Genomic DNA, 13600 nt, shown 5'->3' on the forward strand with positions numbered 1-13600 from the left:
GGTCTCATCACCGTATTTTTCAGGACTGTCAATCCAGTGAACGGCTGATCTGGCTAATTCTTGCTCATCCATGGAATCGAGGAGGTGGTAACCCCTTCGTTCTCGTAATATTTTATCTGCGGCTTGAAACGAATGTTCAGGAGACTTCAGACTTATTATAGGCGTCGGATACGTTCTGCTATTATTTGGGCATACAGAGTGTATGGGATCAGAAAAACATCTAGTATTTTCACCGGATCTTCCTCTGCCTACATAGGCTATGGTCTCTGACTGTCTTGCGGAATTCCCCGATTCGGACACTTCATCTTGCTCAAACTCGTCTGTTCCCAATCTTTCTTCATGAATACGCTCTATTTCTTTACGGATTTTTCGGCACATGGCTATTATACAATTTTGCTTATCGTGTCTCCCTTCTGATATATTCTGACTCCATCTTGTAAGAATAAGCATTACATTCGGGTCTACCCCCGGACGGTCTTGATTTCTGATCACACAGTTTATGAGGAAACGTAACAGTTCCCCCTGTATCTCTACTTTCTGGAATTCCATAGCTCTGTTAATACATCCTGGATCTCGTCCCGTTTGAACAAAATGATATATGTTATCTAGATGCGTAGTCATTCCTGGTAACCTTGCTAAATACTCTGCGGCTCGCCTGATACGTAATGATGCCAGGACCATTTCGTCCTCTTTACCAGCCACTGGGTCATATCTACAATTTACAAGGAGTTCCTTAAGCGTACGTTCACTTACGAATTTAGGTGTACGTGAATGCGCTGACTCTTGAAAAACAAGTTTATTTATTCTGGGTGGTGTAAAGGTACTGCTAGCACCTCCCGTGGCCCCATCTGGGGCGTCGGGTGTGAATGGATTCGTTGAACGTGACACAGCAACTATGGGTGTCGATACCCCTGTAGGGTCGACTGCGGAGACAGATGCGGAAACAGATGTGCTTGCCGAAGCTTGCGTCGGGACTTGCTGTTGCACGGGGACAGATACCTGATCCTGACGTTGAACCCCTACACCAGACGGTCTATGTGGTGCGGCGTTAGCATACTCGGGAGCTGCGTCGTCTAGATATGAGGAAAGAAAAACATCTTCTGCGGTTCTGGGATGCCCTTTTGGATGTACCTTAATTGGAAATAATGGGGGTGGCAAGTCTTTTGGCATCTCTGGAGCAGCCTTAGGTAGTCCTTCGGCTAGAAGGGGATACATACCATTCATAAGAGCATTTCTTTGTCTATTTACTTGTTCTGATTTCACTCGGATACCTTCCTCAATTAATGGATTTTCTTGAGCTTTATTTGAACTTTCTTTACTCCTCTCTTCTTGTCTACGTGCTTTTTCTGTTCGTCTATGAGATTCTTTACGCCATAACTCAACAGCGTCTTTCTGTGACTGTCTGACCTTTCTTTTCCATAACTCTTCCTCCACTTTCATGATGCACTCTGCATCCCAGGTTCCCGCTGCGGGCCACCTTTGACTTTCCGGTAATCCCTTGGTATAATCTACCCATAGATCAAGAAACAATATGGCATCTAAGCCATGCTTATGGTACATAAAATGCCCTGGAGTGTCCCTAGGAGGAATAGGAACTGCTTCTTCAAGCACCCCTTTTCTGGTAGTAATCTGTCTTAACTTCGAGAAGAGCGGCATATTGACAACTGATCTGATACTTATTCTTGAACTTACTTAATACGAAAAAACACAATAATGAACAATGAACAATCATTCATACCACAATATTTGAACACTTTAAACATTAAACATTAAACATTTTAACAATGACCGACAATGATGACAGTCTGCCTAACTAATCACCACGCTGAATTCTTGACAATAACTGAATACTTCGGAATACTTGATATACTGCTAAACAGTACATATACACTGCTAAACAGTGCAGACCGGATTTGTGTACCCAAATCCGTCTTGACCGGCACAACCTATGTGCGCGTCAACACGCCTCCCCGGCGATGGTACTCACCGAGTAGCTCCTTGAAACGGAAGGCCTCAGAGAATGGACAGGACTCGATGACTGCGGACAACGGACCCTCTGGACATCGGGATTTCGAGAAACCTGGTGGGCCTCTGTATACCTCGGATCTTGCTCTCTCAGCTAGGCTCTGGTCGGGATACTTCGCACTTCTCACCGCCTCGTCTGGGTTGATCGCAGCCTCAGTCGCCCCCGCTTGACCGGAGGGAGCTTACAGGAAATCCTGCTGGTACGCGTTTTTGGTCCGTCCAGCTGTGGCAGGAGACCGGGCCTGCAACGCACCGCCGGCGCGTGAGATGAGAAAGTGTCCCTGTTCGGGCGCCATTATGTGGTAAATAAAAATCTTGTTTACCGGACTGAATTTCATACGGGATCTTGAAATAAAATAAAATAGCTCGGAATAACAAGAGGCAGAATCCGTGGTATAAGAGGTTTCTAAATGGGCTTTATTCCATATTCAAAATGGCCGACTCGAGTCACGGCCTTCAGGTTCCGTCACCACGAGGGTTCAGGAAGTGAAGTACAATACTTTATTGACAGACATGCATTTTTATAATAAGTGCATTACAATGAAACGAATGTAGAAGGCGTAACATTTGATAAGAAAAGTGACATGACATGTACGTAATCGAAACTAGGCGTAATAAGGAATAAAAGAAACATGATTGGCTCTGATTATCAGACATAGGTGGATCTATAAGATAATATAAGATAATACTTGGCATAGATGCGCGCGCAGCAGCATGACGTGTGATTGACGTGCAACTAGGGGGTGAAGGGGACTTGACATTTAGCTCTACATGTGGAGACGAGAAGTCTGAGGGGTCAAGTCAACCTAATCCCAAATCATATCTAACATCCTATGTTTAAAGAACTATGTTATCCACAAGGAAGGACTCTCGGACAGAATCTATTCTATACTAACTGTATGTGCGTGTACAAGCGTCTAAGTGTCTATATGAGATGCGAGGGGCAGAAAACTTTCCATGGCAACAGGGCTATGAATCACTTGCAGGAGGACGGAAAGGCTGAGTCCCTTGCTTGTGAGCTAGAGGAAATGTTTACCTAAATCACTAGACAGGAATGCATCGGCTGAAGAGCAAAATAGATAATTCGAAGGTGAAATACAGCTTCTTGGCAGGCAGTCGAAAACTGGCCGAGGCAGGCACCGTTAGCTGCACAGGGAGTAGGACAAAGTTCATGGATACAGATGCGAGCTCAAGCTGAAGCTGTCAAAGACAGAGAGCAGGGAAAGGCTTTGAGGACAGAATCGGGCCTACTTGCCTGAACTGTAAAAATGGAATAACTTAGCCATATAAAGTCGGTGGCCTTTCATGCTTAGGAATCGAATATCCAGCCCATAGATGGCGGATCTGACAGAGAACATGTCGACGGTAGACACACATATGTTTGCGTCTTTAGAAACTGGAACTGGAGGGAACATACATGTACTTGTAACATGCATATAGAACCGTTGGGGTCCAAGATAGGGGACATAACTGATCAGGAAAATCCACATTTCCACAGGCGTTTGCTTTTTTCAAGAGCGGGAGGACCATAGCATGCTTCCACTCCGCAGGGATCGTAGATTCGCCAATGGAAGCATTGAGTAGCTCCATAATAACTTTCAAGACAGATAAATCCAGTTTCTGCATTACCATAACAGGAAGTTGATCACCTGGCGAACCAGATTTAAGTCTGTCTAAAATTTGCTTAAAAGAGGTAGCATCTAATAGTGCCCAATTTCCAAGTGTGGAACAGGAATCGACAGGCTTACCATCCAACTGTTCAGCTGTATTGGATATTAAGGGAGTTTTGATGGTAGACTGAGTATTGGCCTGTTTAACATTCAAAGCAGAGTAAATTTTTTCCACTTTTCCGAGAAAGAATTCTGACAAATCCTCACATTGTATTTCGGTAAGTGTAGGGGGGCTGGGTAAATTATCTGCACCAGATACAATTTTGACCACTGTGAACAAGGCCTTAGGACTATTCTGTGTGTTATGTATGGTAACATTCACATATTCAGCTTTTGCAGTATTACAGGAAGTGTGATAGGCTCTTATTGCCATTTTATAAGCAAGTTTAGATTCAATTCAATAATCCTTCCTCCAGCGTCTCTGAAGCTCTTTGCATTTACTTTTTTCCTGCTTATGCTTCTCCAAATACCAGGGAGCAGGAGTGCGATGATTATTCAATTTCTTCGTATAAAGAGGAAGACATTTGTCAATAGATTTTTCAAGCCAACAGTGAATATTTTCTAGGTCAGTTAAAGAGACCTGGTTAGTATCTGGAGCATTATTGGCTAAAGACTGATTAAAAGCTTCAAAGTTCAGCTTCCCCCAGTTTCTAGATTTAACTTTACCACACATAACAGACATGGGTGGATTAGACGAAACTTGCCTAATACTAAAGCTGATTAAATAGTGGTCTGACCACATCACAGGGAGAGCTGGGGAACAATCAATCTGGAAAAGATAGGATCAAGTAAATACCCTGCCAGGTGGATGGCACCAGAATTATGAAGTAAAATATTCATGGCCGCTAAGTCCGAGATCCGAGTGGTACCAATCCCACAGGTACGGTCATCAAAATGCAGATTTAGGTCGCACAAGATAGTAAAGTTGGCAGTATACAAAAGGTAAGGAGCAATCAAATCAGGAAGGGCAGCAGCCCACGGGCCAGAAGGCCCAGGGGAACGATAAAGCAAGAACCCTGAGAAATTAAACTGGGGATTTAAGGTCAATCTAAAAAAGGCAGCCTCGCAGCCTGTAAAAATTAGATCTTCGAATTTGCATGTGTATAGATTTTTATAAATAATCGCAATGCCACCTCCTAACTTCTCTTTCCTGTCCTTCCTCATTATTATATAGTTGGCAGGCAAAGTGGAAGCTACGTCCGGGCCGGAGCTATCATGTAGCCAGGTCTCCGTAAGGAACATGGCATCCGGTTGCTCGTAGAACAATAAATCAAAAATGTCCGCTTTGTGCTTAGAAAGAGAGTGGTAATTAATATTGAAAAAAGTAAATGTTTGAGTACCTACATTATCGACTATGCCAGAAGGATTAGTTAGTGTCTTAGGTATGGCAAAATAGGGGAAACAGCCTTAGTATTTTCATCATACATATTTAATGCATAATGACAGCAGGTGCAACTGGAGCCGGTAATTTTTTTATCGGGCAGATTCCTGAATTGCCATTAAGGTGACGCTTTTTTATTAGGAGTTGTAGCCACTTGGTTTGTGAAGTTATGCATCTCAGAAGTGCAATTTTGAGGATTGTGGTGTAACAACGCCCTTTGAAGGGCGCCAAAAACTGACTGTCAGATGATGTTAACGGAAGTAGGAAGCCCTAAACATTCTACAGTTCTAATGTATTTTCTTCGATATGCCCAAATCTCGTGCTTTTTTTGTTTTTTCTAAATAAAAACATGATTTGGATAGATGATATCCTTCCGAACGTTGTCCAGTTGCAGTTCTGAAAGGGAGACGTAAATGCTTCCTGACCCGGAAGTATTCACCGATCCGTTCTGGCGCGTTAATGTGTGGCTCGGCCTGGAATCTTGCAGTGCAGCCAACCACACGCTGAGTCTGAGCATGCCGCGCATTCCTTTCTGTGCCGCTCGTTTCAACCCTCTGGTTTTGTCTGAACTTGACTGAAGAGGTTTGACTTTGTGCTTGTTGAGAAATAACCACCTACGTATCCGGGTGTCTGTATGCACGATATGAAATGAAAACAATAATTAATGGCTCATTGCTGCGGAGAAAAATACTATGAAAAAACTAAGAGGTGTTTTTCCCGGTCCTACACTACGTTTTGCAGGAATACATTATAAAGCAGCGTGAATTACCTTGCAGCTATAAAAAGCCCATAGCAGAACTTGTAGTTAAGGGTCTAGTGTGGACGAATGCACGTTAGTCAGGAGACTACAGTTAAAATCTCAAACCCTTACACTGAGAATATTCTCCTGTCGCAGTAGCACCGCATTCGGAAAATCCCATAACGTGGTATCTGGTAATTCAGGTGGTGTGTTAATACCACCAGCTTCCAAGTGTACCGCTATTTGAATGGGGCGTTACTGTGTAAACCTGTAATTCTGCGGTGATTTTACCTAAAATTCAGGGTCCGAGACACCGCTTGCAGAATTACTACAGCTGATAAATTGCCAGTACCTTGCAGAAAGAGGGCAGTTTTGGGCATCTGCCGTTATATATCTCCAGTTATGTGGTTTTTTTCGGGCGTGTGCCTGTAACACCAAGTTCCATATATAATTTAACATTTGTATTTCGTCATATGCCAAATAAAGCAATGAGAGAGTTAATCATGGTTTATCTGTTTTAAAAATGAGTACCTAGCATAGCAGTTAACAAATAAGAGAGTGGGCGCTCTGAAGCACAATATACCACAGTTTAATTTATCAAGTGTGTTGTTTCTTTCAAGCACGTAATACAAACCATTTAGGCTCTGTGTGGATGTAATGCCATATACTTTGGTTACGGACTTGAAACAAATAAACCCAACATCATAATACCAACATTGATTGGTATCTATGCCCAGATCACCCATTAAGATCAGATCATCCTTGTGAGCAGTTACAATTGGAGTTTGGATTGGGACTACCACTCGGAGTAGCCCTCCCGTCAACAATATGAAATGAGTTTGAGGAGTCGGAGTCAAAGCAACACTCAAATGCGATGCATGGTGTGTTTTTGACTGATTAGTAGCATACAAAACTTTGGATTGCCTTGTTGTGAATAAACATTGGAGTTTGATTTTCTTCATGTAAATGTAGTTTAGAATCTGGAAGACTCAACATGTGACTTATTTGAGATTATTAGAAGGAATGATAGCAAGAAATTCCCAAAATTGCTAATATGTGCTTCCTTACTGGCAATGTAGGACCACCACGCCTTTTGAGGCACTGCAAATACAAGTATACAGATGTGCCTTCTGCCATAGGATTTTATTTTGGACCAAATTCACACACCGGGACATTGACTTACCACACGTCCCTCTCCATAAAGAATTTATTATAAAAGTCTTGAACAGGGTTGTGGGATGTATTTTTCCAAGAGCGAAACACATGTTTGCATTCAAATGGTAAGTAATAATCAAAAATCCTGCCACGTCCACAGTAAAGTCTATATTTCCTGATAATGTTTTTTCTGTAACTTGTATTTTGATACGAATTCTATGTCCATATCAGCTCTCCATCACTCTCTTGCAAGAAGCAAGTAAGAGGCATGAAATGCAAAGTTATGTGAAATCACAAACCCTTGTCTGAAAGCAAAAGCGATTGATGAATGGTCTGTTTCTTTTCCTTCCATCTACCTCCTTCCAAAAACTGCAGGACGTTGATCACTATGAAGTTAAAAGTTCTGAGCCAGCCAAGAAACCAAAACCTGTGACCGCACAAGTGACGAAGAAGCCAAAAAAGGAACCCAAGAAGAAACGGTAAAGAAGCTTTGGAAAGGCAAAAGCAGCGAACTGTATGCCACCTAACTGCGAGCAGGCCACAGTCCAGGTTGACATCACTGGCGGTGTCCAAGAACTCTTACACTTAAGGGACAGCTCCCATTGCCTTTTGTGCTGTGGGCGGCACGACAGAGCTATACAGACCATTTCATACCACCAATCCCCAAATAGAAATCATTTTTCAAGTGCATAATGTGTAAAAACAACAAACATTGACTTAGTTCAAACAAGCCCCGAGAACAGTCTCAGTACGAGTATTCATGTAACCTGTTTTGTTGACTTCAGTGTTAAGTTTGCGTGTTTTCTTGGGCTGCACCGTTTGTTACTCATACCCCCTTCCACATGGAAACTTTGATGTGATTTAAAGAAGCCGCCTGAATTGTGCTACACAGCATATTGGTCATTTTTTTGTAGGCACGCACCTATTACTCTTTTCATTGTAGTCTTCCTTTGAAGTGTAGAGTGCGTCATGGTGTGATTGATTCTGATAAATCTTAAATAAAGAAAATCATTGGTAAAGAATGACTGAGCATCTTTTTTTTTTCTTAGCCTGACCGATTTATATAGTAAAAGGCATGTGGTGTCCAGTTATCTTTTAGGGGACATCGTATTGGGCAATCCTTTCTCCTTTCACCCCCAAGACATGCATATAAAAAAATCGAAATTTGTATTCTGGTTTTTACAAAATTTCTGTTGCAAAGTTTCATACGTCTCGAAATTGCCTGGGAAACCCCCTTGTGTTTTTCTTATAATGGGCTTCAAGATCTCGTCACTTTCGTGGTGCAGCTGGGAAATTCCGCTGCCTTTTGATGAGGATTTCGAAGAGTATGGTTCTGAGATCACAAGTGCACAGATCTCACGTGAGTCCCCGAAAGCGCAGAAGTGTACTCTTTTCATTAATTAGTGACCTCGAGCACTTTCCACCTTCCTCATTTTAAAAATATGTTGAGATTTTTTAGGTCGAGGACTACCGGTCTGCCGAAGGCAGAACCGGAAGTCGGAAGATTTAATGTTTCCTAGAGTGGCTATTTAGCCCGCCTCTCTTTTTGCTTCTCCTCCATTGGCTGGCTTCCTAAACGGAGGCCCGCCATTGGAGGAGAGAGCCGTCCCTCTAAATAGGCTCCGTCTTTTTCAGATTCGGGGGCGTGTTCCTTGCAGTTCTTTCCACTTTTTAGCCACGCCCTTTTAGAACAGCAGGAACACGCCCCCGAATCCGAAAAAGTTACGATTCTTCCAGCCGCCATTGTTTTGCTGTTCTCTGGCTGTGACAATTGTTCTCTGGCTGTGAGGATCTTTTTTTTTGCTGTTGTGCGTTATTTGTAAGACATATTTTCCTTGTTTGTCTCGTCTGCCACCGATGATAGTTTTGCTTTTCTCTTTCCATTCGGCTTTAGCAAAGTCAGCCGTCTGTTTACTTGTGCATTGCGGTTTCACTTTTGCGCGATGCGTGTTGCTCTGACTTGTCATTGATAATGGTGTTGCTGGGACCCGTGTGTTGACGTGTTTGTTCCTGCTTGCCTTGTGTTGTTGTTTGCCATGGCTTTGTACGTTCGACGGGTATGCGTGGATTTTTCGTCTTGTCACTCGTCTCGTTTCTAGGTAAACTATTTTCACTTAAAATTATGTCCGCAATTTGTTTGTTTCCTCTCCTCGCCGTTAGTGCTTTGCAGCGGCCTGGAACAGAAAACGAGAGGAGAGTACTCCTCTAACGGGAGGGAGAGCCTGCGCCCTTCCTCCCAGAAGCAGTCCCTCCTTTTCTAGAATGGATGTGGTTCGCACTGGTGTTCACGGTAGAGGGGCGCCACGACCAGTGTACAGTGAGTGCTTGGAGAACTGCGCAGGAAAGTGGCGCCGGGCTACACTGTGATTCAATTAAAAACTGAGGCAATCCTCAGGCTTGTAACAAACAATGAGACTGCATTAGGAATGCTGAGCAGCCCCAGTCGGCGCTCTTTATCTTTGCCTTGAATCTCATTCTGTGAGCCTGGTTGTTGTCTTGCTTTGTGTCAGCGAGGCTTGCCTCATCCCGTTGACTGCCTCCGTGAAGCGCCACACACTTTCAAATCCTTCCAGAGCTCTCCTCTAAGAGCTCGCTTGCACCCTCCCTTCTGAGGAGAGACCGCCGGTCTTTTTATGCTCCGTGCCTGAGAGGGTAACAGCTGGAGGCAGACGCGTACACACCTCTGCGGAGACTGTGTACAGTACACATGAAAAACACTCCACGCCCACAGCAGACTCTGACGAAACAAAAACACTCCCGTTAGAGGAGTACTCTCCTGATGGAGAGGGTGAAGAACTTTTAAAAATCACTTTTATTTCATTCTTTGTAGAGCACGTCAAAGGCTCCCAGCTTCAGGCCACTTAAATAGATGAGTAGCATTTCACAAGTCTGGCAGCCGTAGCAATCATATGAATGCAGGCATGTACACATGTCTTTAAAAAAAATAAAGAAATTTTAAAAAACACAAGTGATCTACAACTCAGCAAAAAACTGAAGTTCAGATTTTCACACACTACTCTCTAGGAACACACACTTTAGCTATACAACCATTATCTCAGCGGATTCATAAATCCAAAACACTCACGGTGCAATTGAAGGAAATGTGTAGGTGTACTGGGAAACAATTGTCATGATAGTACAGGCCTAGAGCACCAAACAGAAACAAAGACAAGAAACCTCTGAAAGTAGAATCACCTTTAATCAAAATCCCATGACTATAGTAAACAGTTTACCGAAGGGGAGTAAGGAACAATTTAAAAATCTATTGTTCAAAAGAACTCTCTTGAAGCATCGTTGCTGCCACCAGGTACTCAACATAAGCACCTTGGAAAGATGAGCTGCTGAGTGAGCCCTGCTTGTGTCCAAACCCATTACAGGGTGGTGTCAGGCCTCTCTGTGCATCAGGTGCATTAGGCCACTGAGCTAAGAAATATCCCCCAGATCCACACACCCTCTGAACAAGGAGAAGGTTGACACATGTACAGCAGAGCAAGACGGAGAATAAAGACGTTTCCCAAAAGATATCAAACTGACATCCTGTTTCCCAATTTCCAAATCATCTGCGGTTTTGAAATGCTTTTGAGCCACATTTTGCATCTTTGCCAACATGATCCATTCTTTTGAATCTGAGGAGTCAATACCTTTAGAATACACCTGCAATTAGGATTGTAAGAAAATGTGGAGCGGTGCTGCATCACTGCCCCAACATGTCCGAATGATGCAATGTGAGAAGGAAGGCATTTATAATATCATTCATACTGTAACATTGCAACTACAGGTCACTCGCAACTACAAACTAAGCCAGGATTAAAACACAACATGCACAAGAGACTACCTCACAACATCCCTCTCCCTCACTACATCACTTTCACTACCTCACTCTCGCTCACTACATAACTCTCTCTACCTCACTACTCCACTCTATCTCACTACCTCACTATCTCACAACTTCTGTCTCTCAAAACATCACAACTTCACTCTCTCACTCACTACCTCACTCTTTCTATCTCACTAACTCACTTTCACTCTCTCTTTCACTACCTCTCTCTCTATCTCACTACATCACAACATCACTCTATGCTTATATATCACTACCTCACAACATCCCTCTCCCTCACTACCTCACTCTTTCACTACCTCACTCTCTATCTCACTACCTCACTCTCTATCTACCTCACTCTCTCTCACTACCTCACTCTCTATTTCAATACCTCACTCTCTCTCTGCTAATGCAATAGGTATCACATATGCAAAAAAAAAAGCTAATGCCAATAGAAATGACAATGCCATTTATTTAGGGATACAAAAATGATTAAAAAAATAATGAGCAATACCAATAGCTCTACCTATAATATTGCCGAGACCATTGCATTGTAAATGCTTGTTAATCCTGTTACCATCGTAAACCGCTTTGTTAAGAACTTTAAGGCACATCTTCTGAATATGTTCGTTCCAAAAAGTACCCGTCCTCTCCGTCTAGCAAAGAAAAGCAAAGTAGTTAAGGAAAATCTCTCGCTGTTCTTAATTCTGATCTAAAATACTAGGATTGGTATAAATTATTTTTATCTGGTAAAGAGGAAAGCTGCGCGTGGGCAGACTCCTTCAGCTGCAGAAAGGAAGAGGAGCAAAATGGGAAGTCTGGCATGAAACTACAGTAGATAGAATCACTGGAGGAAGTCTGAAAATGAATATTTAGTGTCAGGCGAAACTGCAGTATGGGCAGAAGTTTGCTAGGGATGCTCTTTCAATCCATGATCTTTTTTGTTTTGTTTATCCTTCTTCCCCTGTTGTTCCGTTTGATGCAGAATTTCAAGATGCTCACTTCAGTCGTGATGCTAATACACACAGTGTAGGCGAAGCAGATGCATTTCTCAGCCATGATTCATCTTCTCTGTGCAGCTCTTTGATATAATATACCCAGAGGAGACCTGCTTTCTTAGAAAGGCTGCTGGACCTCCTATCCCAGTGCCAGTTAACTGAATTGCTGGCTCCTGAGGACTTTGAAACCCAGCATCTATGTATTCCCATATGTATCACAGAGTTTCTTAGTTCAGTTTGGACACCAAATATTATAATATGTCATGGTTGCAAGAGGAACAGTTTCTTTTTGCTGAATGTCTTCCATTTTTTACATTAGTAGGATTAAAGGAATGTCGTAAATGAGTTTAAGTCATTTCGGTTGAACCACTACACTAGCAGGCCAGTGGAATTATGCAATTCTGCAACTTTTGCTTCTCAGCATAATTATGGGTTTGCCACATAATACATCATGTCCTGCTTAATCTGCTGATTTAAAAAAGAAAATTCTTGCTGAAACGTGTCAAAAGTTCCTAAAAATAAAGACTTGTTGCTGCGCAGTGGACGCCCCTTGCAAGGTCCACTGGTTAACTTTTTAGTTGCTTAGAGCTGTATTTGGGTGTCAGACCGATAACGATGAGGGGAAACCTTTGTCCAGACTGTTAATGTGTAAAAAAGAAAAAATCATGAAGTAATACTGTAGCAAACTGTGCCACATAATGTCGCATAATTTTCATTTTCTGACTGCATTTGTTAGGCAAACATGCAGCAGAATTTTGCCCTCTCTGGCCATATAATTCCAGGGGCCCGACCATGGGCTATCAGTTAAACATTTTTAGCTGCTGGCTTTGTAATAAAGAAACAGGTTGGCCAGCATGATAAAATGTAGCACTCCGAAAACAAAGCAGCCGGTGAAGCGTGGATTTTTAAAAATACTTTAGTTCATCTGTCTAACTCTAACCAAATGCGGCACGAGTATCCCAGCAAACACCACAATTCATGAATGTTCCATCAAAGATCTGATGGTCACCACACATTAAGTAACAAGACGTTGGCTAAAACTATACTTGTTCCCTCCTTTTTGTTAGGTCTCGCCTAGCGCTGGAGCGCGCATGCACTCCTCGCTCTGCGAGGCTTATTGTAATCGAGCAGATTTCTGAAGTGTAGTGGAAGCCCCGCCCATGATTCTCATTGGCTGCCGTCATCCTTTATGCTGAACGCTAGCCTCCGATTGAAAATGAGGCTTATTTGTTCCCGCCCTCTCTCCTTTTGCCCCCGCCCATCCCAACTGGATTGTTTGCTTGCGGCGTTAGACTGTGGCCTTTAATTACTGGGTAAGCTTTTTTTGTTTCCCCTTCCCTCTGTCTTTCTCCCCGAGCAGATGGAGATCTGCAGAGACACAGCTGCTTGTTTTAATGGCAGGGGCGTGTTTATTTTTGCATCGCGCTTTAACTTAAAGTGAAAGCGAGATGCAAACATAAACGGCTGAGTTGGCGTAATGGCAACCGCTTGTTACTAACAGTCACAGAAGAATGCGATCACTTTCCGAGTGCAAAGCAGCCAAGAACTGATGTGGAAAGTAATTTACACAAACCAGAGGATCAGTGAAGTTGTTCCATCAGAGGAAAGCACGCGCTCCTTAGAGGATTTTAGTACTTTGTTACTGACACAGTGTCACACTACCCTAAAGTTCTGTAATACGGATTACAGTTTCATTAGAAGTTGACAACAGTGTTTAACTTGTAAAACAAAGAGTGCCTGCCCTGTGTTTTTGTCCGAATCCCTCTGTCGCTGCTGCCAAACGCCAAGGCTGCCTAGCCATGAATTACACCG

General features: G+C 42.9%; 1 protein-coding gene across 2 annotated transcripts in view; it reads left to right on the forward strand.

The window, feature by feature from the left end:
• The window catches only part of MANBAL (mannosidase beta like), a 131254-nt gene extending 123262 nt beyond the window's left edge, over positions 1-7992 (forward strand). For both annotated transcript variants that reach the window (XM_085619190.1, XM_085619189.1), the window contains exon 3: positions 7346-7992. In XM_085619190.1, the coding sequence (XP_085475316.1) occupies positions 7346-7453 (108 nt within the window). In that variant the 3' untranslated portion in view covers positions 7454-7992. The remainder of the gene's footprint in view (positions 1-7345) is intronic.
• Positions 7993-13600: the final 5608 nt, after the last annotated feature.

The sequence above is a fragment of the Triturus cristatus genome, chromosome 7, assembly GCF_964204655.1.
Source record: "Triturus cristatus chromosome 7, aTriCri1.1, whole genome shotgun sequence".
In the NCBI taxonomy this organism is placed as follows: Eukaryota; Metazoa; Chordata; class Amphibia; order Caudata; family Salamandridae; genus Triturus; species Triturus cristatus.